This window comes from Protomyctophum bolini (assembly GCF_963924005.1).
Source record: "Protomyctophum bolini genome assembly, chromosome: 10".
Classification (NCBI taxonomy): domain Eukaryota; kingdom Metazoa; phylum Chordata; class Actinopteri; order Myctophiformes; family Myctophidae; genus Protomyctophum; species Protomyctophum bolini.
Window position 1 is genome coordinate 12,045,578 of NC_137871.1, and position 17,252 is coordinate 12,062,829.

Consider the following 17,252-nt stretch of genomic DNA (forward strand, 5'->3'; position numbering starts at 1 on the left):
TTGCGGAAATTGAGGAAATTGAAAAAAAGCAAATTGCCGAAATTGCGGAAATTACGGAAATTGCGGAAATTGAAAATTGCGGAAATTGAGGAAATTGCGGAAATTACGGAAATTGCGGAAATTGAGGAAATTGAAAAAAAGCAAATTGCCGAAATTGCAGAAATTGAAAATTGCGGAAATTGCAAATTCCGGAAATTGCGGAATTTCTGGGTGCTTCTGGAAAAACAATTAAAAACAAAACTCACAAGCATTTGTGTGAAAAATATATACGCCTTATTTATTTACCCAAAGCAACATTTGTGGACAGGAAGGTGTTTGACTAAACTTCACTGGTATGGTTTTTACCATGTTGATCACTGGTACAAGCATGTGTAGTCTGCCAACACAGCAGGCTAAAGCAAATAAATTAAAACAACACCATGCAGTAATGAGCACAAGAGGCAATTCTTATATTTAACAGACAGCAACAAGGAGAACAATAAACAACTTTGCCATCTGTTGTAAAACACTTACAGTACACTTAAGCATTATTGTATACTCTGTCCGTCTGTCGTACGATGGTTGTTGCATGTAAATAACTGAGCTTGTTAAAAATCCAAAACAGGTATTCCAGTTTCAAAGTAGTTTTAACAGTTTCAAATGTACAGCATAAGCTTGTATTGTCTAGCATTCTGTCCTGCACTCTGCCAAGTACAAACCGAGCCGTCTACTCGTCTCTCTAAGTATGCATTAGACTTGGACCATTTATGAGGTAAGAAACAGATTTAGAAAAGGAAACAGCATTGGAAATGTTGGTTCAAAGATTCTTTAACCCATTTTGGGCGGGAACCCCTTTTGGTGTTTTAACTACGCTAAGCATTATGTTATACTTTAAGCTATTGAAAAATAGCAGATCTACAAGCTCGTATCGCGCCACTCGGTGGCGCGCTACGAGCTTGTCGGTCTGCTATTTTTGAAGAATCGTGAAAGGTGACATGAAAGTGTTTGAGAACAACCGACATAGAAAAACATAGCTTTTTCAAGAAAACTGTCAGGATTTAGAAGACATTTGCAGAATCGTTCCCAGGTCAAAAAGGGGTTAACAAGCAAAGCTTCTATTCACATTACTTAACTGTTCTTTTATTTCAGAATGTAAACACTTTGTCTGAATGAGTGACAGCATTGTTGTTGTTTTGGTAGTCTCGCGTAACCAGATAAACTATTCCACAATCTCCGAATGCTCCATTCTGGAACTACACCTCCCGAAATCAGAATCATCAGTTTGTCATTTTTAAATTAATTATCTTTATCTTTACATTTAATTTTTGAATTTTAATTTCTGCTAATGAGCAAGCTACAGTATATATATGCTTTGATTGTTTTGATTCATATTAGGATACATTTGCATGTCTGTAAAGACAAAACAGAAGTGGGGAGGAGGTTCACGTCCGCTTTCCCCTTTAAATCACATCGCTTCCGTGCTGAAAGGCTGCATCAGCAGAAGCATTTGAAAATTGTACGAGGGAAAACGGTCTGGCCACGCGAGTCTATTGTTCTGGTGACTCTCAGCTTGTGCGTGTGCTGTACAGGTCGTCGTCTTCATGGCTGGACTGGCCGAAGTCCATCATGGCTGGGTCGTCCTGAGCACCAGCTCCCCCTGGTGGACGAGAGGGCAAGGGTTAAGGCCTATTCATAGTCTGGATTTTCGGTGGTGAGGTGACCACCGCTCCGGCGGTGGTGAGCTGACCACCGGAGCTGAAATAACATTGAGCGGTGGCGAGTAAAAACAGAGAGAAGGGCTGGAGCGGTGGCGGTGGTTCGCTCTTCACCGCGGCTCGTGACGTCATGTTGTAGTTCAGTGGTCACCTAACCACCAAAAATCCAGACTATTTATGAGTTTTTACTAGCCTTTTTTGAAAAAAAAAGTTAGCCTCGTTTCTCATCATTTTGGACCGTGGGCTATAGCCCATATCGTACGGCATACTATAGCGCGCAGTTTTTCATCATTTTTGAGGATTTGAAAAAAATGACGAAATGACAAAAACGATGGGTTATAGCCCATGTTTTTTGAAATTTAGAAAAAAAAAGTTAGCCTCGTTTCTCATCATTTTGGACCGTGGGCTATAGCCCATATCGTACGGCATACTATAGCGCGCAGTTTTTCATCATTTTTGAAGATTTGAAAAAAATGACGAAATGACAAAAACGATGGGTTATAGCCCATGTTTTTTGAAATTTTGAAAAAAAAAGGTTAGCCTCGTTTCTCATCATTTTGGACCGTGGGCTATAGCCCATATCGTACGGCATACTATAGCGCGCAGTTTTTCATCATTTTTGAGGATTTGAAAAAAATGACGAAATGACAAAAACGATGGGTTATAGCCCATGTTTTTTGAAATTTTGAAAAAAAAAGTTATCCTCGTTTCTCATCATTTTGGACCATTGGCTATAGCCCATATCGTACGGCATACTATAGCGCGCAGTTTTTCATCATTTTTGAGGATTTGAAAAAAATGACGAAATGACAAAAACGATGGGTTATAGCCCATGTTTTTTGAAATTTTGAAAAAAAAAGTTAGCCTCGTTTCTCATCATTTTGGACCGTGGGCTATAGCCCATATCGTACGGCATACTATAGCGCGCAGTTTTTCATCATTTTTGAAGATTTTAAAAAAATGACGAAATGACAAAAACGATGGGTTATAGCCCATGTTTTTTGAAATTTTGAAAAAAAAAGTTAGCCTCGTTTCTCATCATTTTGGACCGTGGGCTATAGCCCATATCGTACGGCATACTATAGCGCGCAGTTTTTCATCATTTTTGAGGATTTGAAAAAAATTACGAAATGACAAAAACGATGGGTTATAGCCCATGTTTTTTGAAATTTAGAAAAAAAAAGTTAGCCTCGTTTCTCATCATTTTGGACCGTGGGCTATAGCCCATATCGTACGGCATACTATAGCGCGCAGTTTTTCATCATTTTTGAGGATTTGAAAAAAATGACGAAATGACAAAAACGATGGGTTATAGCCCATGTTTTTTGAAATTTAGAAAAAAAAAGTTAGCCTCGTTTCTCATCATTTTGGACCGTGGGCTATAGCCCATATCGTACGGCATACTATAGCGCGCAGTTTTTCATCATTTTTGAGGATTTGAAAAAAATGACGAAATGACAAAAACGATGGGTTATAGCCCATGTTTTTTGAAATTTTGAAAAAAAAAGTTAGCCTCGTTTCTCATCATTTTGGACCGTGGGCTATAGCCCATATCGTACGGCATACTATAGCGCGCAGTTTTTCATCATTTTTGAGGATTTGAAAAAAATGACGAAATGACAAAAACGATGGGTTATAGCCCATGTTTTTTTAAATTTTGAAAAAAAAAGTTAGCCTCGTTTCTCATCATTTTGGACCGTGGGCTATAGCCCATATCGTACGGCATACTATAGCGCGCAGTTTTTCATCATTTTTGAAGATTTGAAAAAAATGACGAAATGACAAAAACGATGGGTTATAGCCCATGTTTTTTGAAATTTAGAAAAAAAAAGTTAGCCTCATTTCTCATCATTTTGGACCGTGGGCTATAGCCCATATCGTACGGCATACTATAGCGCGCAGTTTTTCATCATTTTTGAGGATTTGAAAAAAATGACGAAATGACAAAAACGATGGGTTATAGCCCATGTTTTTTGAAATTTAGAAAAAAAAAGTTAGCCTCGTTTCTCATCATTTTGGACCGTGGGCTATAGCCCATATCGTACGGCATACTATAGCGCGCAGTTTTTCATCATTTTTGAGGATTTGAAAAAAATGACGAAATGACAAAAACGATGGGTTATAGCCCATGTTTTTTGAAATTTTGAAAAAAAAAGTTAGCCTCGTTTCTCATCATTTTGGACCGTGGGCTATAGCCCATATCGTACGGCATACTATAGCGCGCAGTTTTTCATCATTTTTGAGGATTTGAAAAAAATGACGAAATGACAAAAACGATGGGTTATAGCCCATGTTTTTTTAAATTTTGAAAAAAAAAGTTAGCCTCGTTTCTCATCATTTTGGACCGTGGGCTATAGCCCATATCGTACGGCATACTATAGCGCGCAGTTTTTCATCATTTTTGAAGATTTGAAAAAAATTACGAAATGACAAAAACGATGGGTTATAGCCCATGTTTTTTGAAATTTTGAAAAAAAAAGTTAGCCTCGTTTCTCATCATTTTGGACCGTGGGCTATAGCCCATATCGTACGGCATACTATAGCGCGCAGTTTTTCATCATTTTTGAGGATTTGAAAAGAATTACGAAATGACAAAAACGATGGGTTATAGCCCATGTTTTTTGAAATTTTGAAAAAAAAAGTTAGCCTCGTTTCTCATCATTTTGGACCGTGGACAAAAACGATGGGTTATAGCCCATGTTTTTTGAAATTTTGAAAAAAAAAGTTAGCCTCGTTTCTCATCATTTTGGACCGTGGGCTATAGCCCATATCGTACGGCATACTATAGCGCGCAGTTTTTCATCATTTTTGAGGATTTGAAAAAAATGACGAAATGACAAAAACGATGGGTTATAGCCCATGTTTTTTGAAATTTTGAAAAAAAAAGTTAGCCTCGTTTCTCATCATTTTGGACCGTGGGCTATAGCCCATATCGTACGGCATACTATAGCGCGCAGTTTTTCATCATTTTTGAGGATTTGAAAAAAATGACGAAATGACAAAAACGATGGGTTATAGCCCATGTTTTTTGAAATTTTGAAAAAAAAAGTTAGCCTCGTTTCTCATCATTTTGGACCGTGGGCTATAGCCCATATCGTACGGCATACTATAGCGCGCAGTTTTTCATCATTTTTGAAGATTTGAAAAAAATGACGAAATGACAAAAACGATGGGTTATAGCCCATGTTTTTTGAAATTTTGAAAAAAAAAGTTAGCCTCGTTTCTCATCATTTTGGACCGTGGGCTATAGCCCATATCGTACGGCATACTATAGCGCGCAGTTTTTCATCATTTTTGAGGATTTGAAAAAAATTACGAAATGACAAAAACGATGGGTTATAGCCCATGTTTTTTGAAATTTTGAAAAAAAAAGTTAGCCTCGTTTCTCATCATTTTGGACCGTGGGCTATAGCCCATATCGTACGGCATACTATAGCGCGCAGTTTTTCATCATTTTTGAGGATTTGAAAAAAATGACGAAATGACAAAAACGATGGGTTATAGCCCATGTTTTTTGAAATTTAGAAAAAAAAAGTTAGCCTCGTTTCTCATCATTTTGGACCGTGGGCTATAGCCCATATCGTACGGCATACTATAGCGCGCAGTTTTTCATCATTTTTGAGGATTTGAAAAAAATGACGAAATGACAAAAACGATGGGTTATAGCCCATGTTTTTTGAAATTTTGAAAAAAAAAGTTAGCCTCGTTTCTCATCATTTTGGACCGTGGGCTATAGCCCATATCGTACGGCATACTATAGCGCGCAGTTTTTCATCATTTTTGAGGATTTGAAAAAAATGACGAAATGACAAAAACGATGGGTTATAGCCCATGTTTTTTTAAATTTTGAAAAAAAAAGTTAGCCTCGTTTCTCATCATTTTGGACCGTGGGCTATAGCCCATATCGTACGGCATACTATAGCGCGCAGTTTTTCATCATTTTTGAAGATTTGAAAAAAATGACGAAATGACAAAAACGATGGGTTATAGCCCATGTTTTTTGAAATTTTGAAAAAAAAAGTTAGCCTCGTTTCTCATCATTTTGGACCGTGGGCTATAGCCCATATCGTACGGCATACTATAGCGCGCAGTTTTTCATCATTTTTGAGGATTTGAAAAGAATTACGAAATGACAAAAACGATGGGTTATAGCCCATGTTTTTTGAAATTTTGAAAAAAAAAGTTAGCCTCGTTTCTCATCATTTTGGACCGTGGACAAAAACGATGGGTTATAGCCCATGTTTTTTGAAATTTTGAAAAAAAAAAGTTAGCCTCGTTTCTCATCATTTTGGACCGTGGGCTATAGCCCATATCGTACGGCATACTATAGCGCGCAGTTTTTCATCATTTTTGAGGATTTGAAAAAAATGACGAAATGACAAAAACGATGGGTTATAGCCCATGTTTTTTGAAATTTTGAAAAAAAAAGTTAGCCTCGTTTCTCATCATTTTGGACCGTGGGCTATAGCCCATATCGTACGGCATACTATAGCGCGCAGTTTTTCATCATTTTTGAGGATTTGAAAAAAATGACGAAATGACAAAAACGATGGGTTATAGCCCATGTTTTTTGAAATTTTGAAAAAAAAAGTTAGCCTCGTTTCTCATCATTTTGGACCGTGGGCTATAGCCCATATCGTACGGCATACTATAGCGCGCAGTTTTTCATCATTTTTGAAGATTTGAAAAAAATGACGAAATGACAAAAACGATGGGTTATAGCCCATGTTTTTTGAAATTTTGAAAAAAAAGTTAGCCTCGTTTCTCATCATTTTGGACCGTGGGCTATAGCCCATATCGTACGGCATACTATAGCGCGCAGTTTTTCATCATTTTTGAGGATTTGAAAAAAATTACGAAATGACAAAAACGATGGGTTATAGCCCATGTTTTTTGAAATTTTGAAAAAAAAAGTTAGCCTCGTTTCTCATCATTTTGGACCGTGGGCTATAGCCCATATCGTACGGCATACTATAGCGCGCAGTTTTTCATCATTTTTGAAGATTTGAAAAAAATGACGAAATGACAAAAACGATGGGTTATAGCCCATGTTTTTTGAAATTTTGAAAAAAAAAGTTAGCCTCGTTTCTCATCATTTTGGACCGTGGGCTATAGCCCATATCGTACGGCATACTATAGCGCGCAGTTTTTCATCATTTTTGAGGATTTGAAAAAAATGACGAAATGACAAAAACGATGGGTTATAGCCCATGTTTTTTGAAATTTTGAAAAAAAAAGTTAGCCTCGTTTCTCATCATTTTGGACCGTGGGCTATAGCCCATATCGTACGGCATACTATAGCGCGCAGTTTTTCATCATTTTTGAGGATTTGAAAAAAATTACGAAATGACAAAAACGATGGGTTATAGCCCATGTTTTTTGAAATTTAGAAAAAAAAAGTTAGCCTCGTTTCTCATCATTTTGGACCGTGGGCTATAGCCCATATCGTACGGCATACTATAGCGCGCAGTTTTTCATCATTTTTGAGGATTTGAAAAAAATGACGAAATGACAAAAACGATGGGTTATAGCCCATGTTTTTTGAAATTTAGAAAAAAAAAGTTAGCCTCGTTTCTCATCATTTTGGACCGTGGGCTATAGCCCATATCGTACGGCATACTATAGCGCGCAGTTTTTCATCATTTTTGAAGATTTGAAAAAAATGACGAAATGACAAAAACGATGGGTTATAGCCCATGTTTTTTGAAATTTTGGAAAAAAAAGTTAGCCTCGTTTCTCATCATTTTGGACCGTGGGCTATAGCCCATATCGTACGGCATACTATAGCGCGCAGTTTTTCATCATTTTTGAGGATTTGAAAAAAATGACGAAATGACATAAACGATGGGTTATAGCCCATGTTTTTTGAAATTTTGAAAAAAAAAGTTAGCCTCGTTTCTCATCATTTTGGACCGTGGGCTATAGCCCATATCGTACGGCATACTATAGCGCGCAGTTTTTCATCATTTTTGAAGATTTGAAAAAAATGACGAAATGACAAAAACGATGGGTTATAGCCCATGTTTTTTGAAATTTTGAAAAAAAAAGTTAGCCTCGTTTCTCATCATTTTGGACCGTGGGCTATAGCCCATATCGTACGGCATACTATAGCGCGCAGTTTTTCATCATTTTTTAGGATTTAAAAAAAATGACGAAATGACAAAAACGATGGGTTATAGCCCATGTTTTTTTAAATTTTGAAAAAAAAAGTTAGCCTCGTTTCTCATCATTTTGGACCGTGGGCTATAGCCCATATCGTACGGCATACTATAGCGCGCAGTTTTTCATCATTTTTGAGGATTTGAAAAAAATGACGAAATGACAAAAACGATGGGTTATAGCCCATGTTTTTTGAAATTTTGAAAAAAAAAGTTAGCCTCGTTTCTCATCATTTTGGACCGTGGGCTATAGCCCATATCGTACGGCATACTATAGCGCGCAGTTTTTCATCATTTTTGAGGATTTGAAAAAAATGACGAAATGACAAAAACGATGGGTTATAGCCCATGTTTTTTGAAATTTTGAAAAAAAAAGTTAGCCTCGTTTCTCATCATTTTGGACCGTGGGCTATAGCCCATATCGTACGGCATACTATAGCGCGCAGTTTTTCATCATTTTTGAGGATTTGAAAAAAATTACGAAATGACAAAAACGATGGGTTATAGCCCATGTTTTTTGAAATTTTGAAAAAAAAAGTTAGCCTCGTTTCTCATCATTTTGGACCGTGGGCTATAGCCCATATCGTACGGCATACTATAGCGCGCAGTTTTTCATCATTTTTGAAGATTTGAAAAAAATGACGAAATGACAAAAACGATGGGTTATAGCCCATGTTTTTTGAAATTTTGAAAAAAAAGTTAGCCTCGTTTCTCATCATTTTGGACCGTGGGCTATAGCCCATATCGTACGGCATACTATAGCGCGCAGTTTTTCATCATTTTTGAGGATTTGAAAAAAATGACGAAATGACAAAAACGATGGGTTATAGCCCATGTTTTTTGAAATTTTGGAAAAAAAAGTTAGCCTCGTTTCTCATCATTTTGGACCGTGGGCTATAGCCCATATCGTACGGCATACTATAGCGCGCAGTTTTTCATCATTTTTGAGGATTTGAAAAAAATTACGAAATGACAAAAACGATGGGTTATAGCCCATGTTTTTTGAAATTTAGAAAAAAAAAGTTAGCCTCGTTTCTCATCATTTTGGACCGTGGGCTATAGCCCATATCGTACGGCATACTATAGCGCGCAGTTTTTCATCATTTTTGAGGATTTGAAAAAAATGACGAAATGACAAAAACGATGGGTTATAGCCCATGTTTTTTGAAATTTAGAAAAAAAAAGTTAGCCTCGTTTCTCATCATTTTGGACCGTGGGCTATAGCCCATATCGTACGGCATACTATAGCGCGCAGTTTTTCATCATTTTTGAGGATTTGAAAAAAATGACGAAATGACAAAAACGATGGGTTATAGCCCATGTTTTTTGAAATTTTGAAAAAAAAAGTTAGCCTCGTTTCTCATCATTTTGGACCGTGGGCTATAGCCCATATCGTACGGCATACTATAGCGCGCAGTTTTTCATCATTTTTGAGGATTTGAAAAAAATGACGAAATGACAAAAACGATGGGTTATAGCCCATGTTTTTTGAAATTTTGAAAAAAAAAGTTAGCCTCGTTTCTCATCATTTTGGACCGTGGGCTATAGCCCATATCGTACGGCATACTATAGCGCGCAGTTTTTCATCATTTTTGAAGATTTGAAAAAAATGACGAAATGACAAAAACGATGGGTTATAGCCCATGTTTTTTGAAATTTTGAAAAAAAAAGTTAGCCTCGTTTCTCATCATTTTGGACCGTGGGCTATAGCCCATATCGTACGGCATACTATAGCGCGCAGTTTTTCATCATTTTTGAGGATTTGAAAAAAATGACGAAATGACAAAAACGATGGGTTATAGCCCATGTTTTTTGAAATTTTGAAAAAAAAAGTTAGCCTCGTTTCTCATCATTTTGGACCGTGGGCTATAGCCCATATCGTACGGCATACTATTGCGCGCAGTTTTTCATCATTTTTGAGGATTTGAAAAAAATTACGAAATGACAAAAACGATGGGTTATAGCCCATGTTTTTTGAAATTTTGAAAAAAAAAGTTAGCCTCGTTTCTCATCATTTTGGACCGTGGGCTATAGCCCATATCGTACGGCATACTATAGCGCGCAGTTTTTCATCATTTTTGAAGATTTGAAAAAAATGACGAAATGACAAAAACGATGGGTTATAGCCCATGTTTTTTGAAATTTTGAAAAAAAAAGTTAGCCTCGTTTCTCATCATTTTGGACCGTGGGCTATAGCCCATATCGTACGGCATACTATAGCGCGCAGTTTTTCATCATTTTTGAGGATTTGAAAAAAATGACGAAATGACAAAAACGATGGGTTATAGCCCATGTTTTTTGAAAATTTGAAAAAAAAAGTTAGCCTCGTTTCTCATCATTTTGGACCGTGGGCTATAGCCCATATCGTACGGCATACTATAGCGCGCAGTTTTTCATCATTTTTGAGGATTTGAAAAAAATTACGAAATGACAAAAACGATGGGTTATAGCCCATGTTTTTTGAAATTTAGAAAAAAAAAGTTAGCCTCGTTTCTCATCATTTTGGACCGTGGGCTATAGCCCATATCGTACGGCATACTATAGCGCGCAGTTTTTCATCATTTTTGAGGATTTGAAAAAAATGACAAAATGACAAAAACGATGGGTTATAGCCCATGTTTTTTGAAATTTAGAAAAAAAAAGTTAGCCTCGTTTCTCATCATTTTGGACCGTGGGCTATAGCCCATATCGTACGGCATACTATAGCGCACAGTTTTTCATCATTTTTGAAGATTTGAAAAAAATGACGAAATGACAAAAACGATGGGTTATAGCCCATGTTTTTTGAAATTTTGAAAAAAAAAGTTAGCCTCGTTTCTCATCATTTTGGACCGTGGGCTATAGCCCATATCGTACGGCATACTATAGCGCGCAGTTTTTCATCATTTTTGAGGATTTGAAAAAAATGACGAAATGACAAAAACGATGGGTTATAGCCCATGTTTTTTTAAATTTTGAAAAAAAAAGTTAGCCTCGTTTCTCATCATTTTGGACCGTGGGCTATAGCCCATATCGTACGGCATACTATAGCGCGCAGTTTTTCATCATTTTTGAAGATTTGAAAAAAATGACGAAATGACAAAAACGATGGGTTATAGCCCATGTTTTTTGAAATTTTGAAAAAAAAAGTTAGCCTCGTTTCTCATCATTTTGGACCGTGGGCTATAGCCCATATCGTACGGCATACTATAGCGCGCAGTTTTTCATCATTTTTGAGGATTTGAAAAGAATTACGAAATGACAAAAACGATGGGTTATAGCCCATGTTTTTTGAAATTTTGAAAAAAAAAGTTAGCCTCGTTTCTCATAATTTTGGACCGTGGGCTATAGCCCATATCGTACGGCATACTATAGCGCGCAGTTTTTCATCATTTTTGAGGATTTGAAAAAAATGACGAAATGACAAAAACGATGGGTTATAGCCCATGTTTTTTGAAATTTAGAAAAAAAAAGTTAGCCTCGTTTCTCATCATTTTGGACCGTGGGCTATAGCCCATATCGTACGGCATACTATAGCGCGCAGTTTTTCATCATTTTTGAAGATTTGAAAAAAATGACGAAATGACAAAAACGATGGGTTATAGCCCATGTTTTTTGAAATTTTGGAAAAAAAAGTTAGCCTCGTTTCTCATCATTTTGGACCGTGGGCTATAGCCCATATCGTACGGCATACTATAGCGCGCAGTTTTTCATCATTTTTGAGGATTTGAAAAAAATGACGAAATTACAAAAACGATGGGTTATAGCCCATGTTTTTGGAAATTTTGAAAAAAAAAGTTAGCCTCGTTTCTCATCATTTTGGACCGTGGGCTATAGCCCATATCGTACGGCATACTATAGCGCGCAGTTTTTCATCATTTTTGAGGATTTGAAAAAAATGACGAAATGACAAAAACGATGGGTTATAGCCCATGTTTTTTGAAATTTAGAAAAAAAAAGTTAGCCTCGTTTCTCATCATTTTGGACCGTGGGCTATAGCCCATATCGTACGGCATACTATAGCGCGCAGTTTTTCATCATTTTTGAAGATTTGAAAAAAATGACGAAATGACAAAAACGATGGGTTATAGCCCATGTTTTTTGAAATTTTGGAAAAAAAAGTTAGCCTCGTTTCTCATCATTTTGGACCGTGGGCTATAGCCCATATCGTACGGCATACTATAGCGCGCAGTTTTTCATCATTTTTGAGGATTTGAAAAAAATTACGAAATGACAAAAACGATGGGTTATAGCCCATGTTTTTTGAAATTTTGAAAAAAAAAGTTAGCCTCGTTTCTCATCATTTTGGACCGTGGGCTATAGCCCATATCGTACGGCATACTATAGCGCGCAGTTTTTCATCATTTTTGAGGATTTGAAAAAAATGACGAAATGACAAAAACGATGGGTTATAGCCCATGTTTTTTGAAATTTTGAAAAAAAAAGTTAGCCTCGTTTCTCATCATTTTGGACCGTGGGCTATAGCCCATATCGTACGGCATACTATAGCGCGCAGTTTTTCATCTTTTTTGAGGATTTGAAAAAAATGACGAAATGACAAAAACGATGGGTTATAGCCCATGTTTTTTGAAATTTTGAAAAAAAAAGTTAGCCTCGTTTCTCATCATTTTGGACCGTGGGCTATAGCCCATATCGTACGGCATACTATAGCGCGCAGTTTTTCATCATTTTTGAGGATTTGAAAAAAATGACGAAATGACAAAAACGATGGGTTATAGCCCATGTTTTTTGAAATTTAGAAAAAAAAAGTTAGCCTCGTTTCTCATCATTTTGGACCGTGGGCTATAGCCCATATCGTACGGCATACTATAGCGCGCAGTTTTTCATCATTTTTGAAGATTTGAAAAAAATGACGAAATGACAAAAACGATGGGTTATAGCCCATGTTTTTTGAAATTTTGGAAAAAAAAGTTAGCCTCGTTTCTCATCATTTTGGACCGTGGGCTATAGCCCATATCGTACGGCATACTATAGCGCGCAGTTTTTCATCATTTTTGAGGATTTGAAAAAAATGACGAAATGACAAAAACGATGGGTTATAGCCCATGTTTTTTGAAATTTTGAAAAAAAAAGTTAGCCTCGTTTCTCATCATTTTGGACCGTGGGCTATAGCCCATATCGTACGGCATACTATAGCGCGCAGTTTTTCATCTTTTTTGAGGATTTGAAAAAAATGACGAAATGACAAAAACGATGGGTTATAGCCCATGTTTTTTGAAATTTTGAAAAAAAAAGTTAGCCTCGTTTCTCATCATTTTGGACCGTGGGCTATAGCCCATATCGTACGGCATACTATAGCGCGCAGTTTTTCATCATTTTTGAGGATTTGAAAAAAATGACGAAATGACAAAAACGATGGGTTATAGCCCATGTTTTTTGAAATTTTGAAAAAAAAAGTTAGCCTCGTTTCTCATCATTTTGGACCGTGGGCTATAGCCCATATCGTACGGCATACTATAGCGCGCAGTTTTTCATCATTTTTGAGGATTTGAAAAAAATTACGAAATGACAAAAACGATGGGTTATAGCCCATGTTTTTTGAAATTTTGAAAAAAAAAGTTAGCCTCGTTTCTCATCATTTTGGACCGTGGGCTATAGCCCATATCGTACGGCATACTATAGCGCGCAGTTTTTCATCATTTTTGAGGATTTGAAAAAAATGACGAAATGACAAAAACGATGGGTTATAGCCCATGTTTTTTGAAATTTAGAAAAAAAAAGTTTGCCTCGTTTCTCATCATTTTGGACCGTGGGCTATAGCCCATATCGTACGGCATACTATAGTGCGCAGTTTTTCATCATTTTTGAGGATTTGAAAAAAATGACGAAATGACAAAAACGATGGGTTATAGCCCATGTTTTTTGAAATTTTGAAAAAAAAAGTTAGAATCGTTTCTCATCATTTTGGACCGTGGGCTATAGCCCATATCGTACGGCATACTATAGCGCGCAGTTTTTCATCATTTTTGAAGATTTTAAAAAAATGACGAAATGACAAAAACGATGGGTTAGTAGTAGCGGCTGTGTAATGGTTAAAGAATTCACAAGTTACTTGTTGGGGTTTGTGTGTGTGTGTGTGTGAGTGAGTGAGTGAGTGAGTGTATATAGTTCACATATTACCTCCGGAAGTCTCTGCAAGGAGGTCTACTGTAGCAGCTGTCTGCACTGAGGCTGGTGGGGGTTCAGTCACTGCTGACGCTTCAACAACTGCTGGTCCGGCTTCATAAACAGCTTCAACCACTGCTTCTGGGCTGGCTTCAGAGACAGCTTCTACCACTGCTTCTGGGCTGGCTTCAGAGACAGCTTCTACCACTGCTTCTGGTTCAGCTTCAGAGACAGCTTCTACCACTGCTTCTGGTACAGCTTCTACCACTGCTTCTGGTCCAGCTTCAGCCACAGCTTCTACCACTGCTTTTGGTACAGCTTCTACCACTGCTTCTGGTCCAGCTTCAGCCACAGCTTCCACCACTGCTTCTGGTACAGCTTCAGACACAGCTTCAAACAATGCTTCTGGTACAGCTTCAACCACTGCTTCTGGTACAGCTTCAACCACTGCTTCTGGTCCAGCTTCAGAAACAGCTTCAACCACTGCTTCTTGTACAGCTTCTGGTCCAGCTTCAGCCACAGCTTCCACCACTGCTTCTGGTACAGCTTCAGACACAGCTTCAAACAATGCTTCTGGTACAGCTTCAACCACTGCTTCTGGTACAGCTTCAGAAACAGCTTCAACCACTGCTTCTTGTACAGCTTCTGGTACAGCTTCAGAAACAGCTTCAACCACTGCTTCTTGTACAGCTTCTGGTACAGCTTCAGAAACAGCTTCAACCACTGCTTCTGGTACAGCTTCAACCACTGCTTCAGAGACAGCTTCAACCACTGCTTCTGGTACAGCTTCAACCACTGCTTCAGAGACAGCTTCAACCACTGCTTCTGGCCCAGCTTCAGAGACAGCTTCAACCACTGCTTCTGGGCTGACTTCAGCAGATACTGGTATGGGGGTGGATTCCTGAGATGCAACGATGGACTCAGTTGTAACCGCCTGCTCGGGGCTAGATGCAGGTTCCTCGGCAGCAGGGACAGATTCTACCACAGCTTCTAGACACAAGACAAGATACACAACATCAGTGATTAAGCACCAAGATCCAAAATGCAGTGGTGTGACACAGATCTTATACTAGTTAGCTAAAGTAAATGCCCTCATTATGCAGAATGCCCATTTCAGAATCGCCGAAGGCATGGAGAGAGTATTTTTACCAGTATGGTTACCAGCTAATCTCCGGCATCTCCCTGGATGCCAATTCCGAACCTCTGCCTCAAATCTTCCAGAATGGCTTGGTATAGCGCAACCATGAGGCAGATTTTTGCAAAACACATTGACAGGCGCTAGCCCATCCTATGCACAGCTTTGTGTGTGTGTTTGTACCATGGAATGTGACGATTTGATTGGCTGACGTATGTCATACATTGTATGATAAAAGCGCCCCTCACTTCACACGAGTGTGATTTTTTAAATATTACTCCTACATATTTGATCCATTCCATACACACTATCTCTATAGTCATGTGAACAACACGGATCTGTCCGATGTTTACAGGATTGGTCCGTTGCGTCAAATCATGACTCGCAGCATGCAATTTACGTGAAAGTATTTTCGCACATTCTTACAAGGCCGAGGAATAAATCCCACCCTTTTCACATTGGCCCATTATATTTTTTTCTGAAATGGAGTGGAAGAATCAAGTAGCAAAAAATGGAAATTCTCAAAGTGCCTCTGAAATGTACAGTACTTCAGAAAATGTACTTAGTTAAAGTCCACCACTGCCAAAATGTGCGCGTGCGTGCGTGAGACAGAGAAGGAAAACAATATTCTTAGCACCTGTGGAAGTGCTCTGTGCAGCGGAGAGTTCTGGTGGAGGTGATGACTCCTCCACCACGGAGGAGGTAGGTGCGAGGAGTTCTTCAGGCGGTTCCTCGGCAGCAGGTGCAGATTCTTCGGCTGGAAGGAGCAGAAGAAGAGGAGAAACGGCAGCAACGGGGTCAGTGAGAGCTAAGAGGTAATGCAGTACATCATGAGAGAGGTAGTGTGTGAGTAGTTTATCCACTTATATACACTATCTGGAGTTAAATGAACACAGAGGACTTTACTGCAGAGCTGGTTTCATACTTAACCACCTTGATCTTCATCAAACCACGCTCTACCCGAGTAGAGAATGCTCTATGGCTCCTCTCTCTCTCTCTCTCGCAGCTTGAACAAAATCTAGTGTGTGTGTGTGTGTGTGTGTGTGTGTGTGTGTGTGTGTGTGTGTGTGTGTGTGTGTCTGTGTCTGTCTGACACATTAAACACCATTTCCATGACAGCAGCATGGAAACCGCAATCTGCCCTTAAACATGTATTAACCTTGTGGAATATATGTCCGCTGTCAAGACGCCTGTGCCAAAAATGTAAATGACTAAACACTGTAAATTACCACTGACTGTAAAATAAATAAAATCCCAGTGACTGTACCAAAGTGTGACTTAACTGAGGGGAATATGTGCATTGGGAAGCAAGAGATCAATGGATATTTAGATTTACTTGATGAAGGTCCTGGAGGTTCCTGAGAAGCAGCGCCGATGGACTCGGCTGGAGGCGTCTCCACCGCTGTGGGAGGAGAGGTGGTCTCTGGAGCCTCAGAAGCAGGCTCTGCTGGAACACCTTCTACCACGGTGCCTGGACACCACAATGGAGAGAGACCAAAAAGGTTCAAACAGTCCATCATGTATACTGTAGGAACGTTCGCCCCGGGACACAAACTAGTGAAAATAACAGATCTACAAGCGCGCAAACTTTTAAATCGGTTATTTTCACTACTTCATTTGAACTACTACTTAATTTATGGAATTTCTTTGATTTGTTTTTATGTATAAAATTATTTGTATTAAAAAATATAACCACTTGAGAGCTACGTGTCATTACAGTTCTTGTGCATGTATAAAAACAGCTGGATTAAATGAACTGCTTGCTCTGTGCAATTTATGTCTACAATAAATGTACCCTAAGTGAGAGGACAGACGGAGACTGGAGAGAGAGAGCGAACACACACACACACACACACACACACACTCACACACACCTGGTGAAGGTTCCTCTGTTACGACGGGAAGTGGCTCTGCCGCAGGGGCTGCTGGTTCTTCACCCACAGGAAGTGGCTCTGCCGCTGCGGACTCAACCAGCGTTTCTGTGTCAGAGGAAGGGGCGCCCTCTGCTGGAGGGACCTCTGGAGCGGGAGACTCCACCACGACTGGAACATCTTCTGGCTGATTGGAAAAGAAAGCGTCGTCAAGTAGACCTGGGAAACGTCAAATTATCCCATATCGACGGTTCATCCAAATGCGTGTGTAACTGTGTACACGTCCTAG

General features: G+C 38.7%; 1 protein-coding gene and 1 long non-coding RNA gene across 5 annotated transcripts in view; both read right to left on the reverse strand.

The window, feature by feature from the left end:
• Window positions 1–250: 250 nt before the first annotated feature.
• The window catches only part of LOC308322782, a 486,306-nt gene continuing 469,304 nt past the window's right edge, over window positions 251–17,252 (reverse strand). Inside the window, exon 2 of the long non-coding RNA XR_013964753.1 lies at window positions 251–846. This is a non-coding gene — a long non-coding RNA (uncharacterized lncRNA). The remainder of the gene's footprint in view (window positions 847–17,252) is intronic.
• The window catches only part of apool (apolipoprotein O-like), a 30,711-nt gene continuing 13,709 nt past the window's right edge, over window positions 251–17,252 (reverse strand). Inside the window, exons 8-12 of one of the 4 annotated variants that reach the window (XM_080774220.1) lie at window positions 17,035–17,150; window positions 16,967–16,992; window positions 15,730–15,849; window positions 13,973–14,947; window positions 251–1,636 (exon numbers count right to left, since the gene is read on the reverse strand). In XM_080774220.1, coding sequence (XP_080630346.1) covers window positions 1,545–1,636; window positions 13,973–14,947; window positions 15,730–15,849; window positions 16,967–16,992; window positions 17,035–17,150 — 1,329 coding nt within the window. In that variant the 3' untranslated portion in view covers window positions 251–1,544. Of the gene's footprint in view, window positions 1,637–13,972; window positions 14,948–15,729; window positions 15,850–16,428; window positions 16,564–16,966; window positions 17,151–17,252 lie in introns of all 4 variants that reach the window. The other 3 variants (XM_080774218.1, XM_080774217.1, XM_080774219.1) reach the window with 3 other exon arrangements.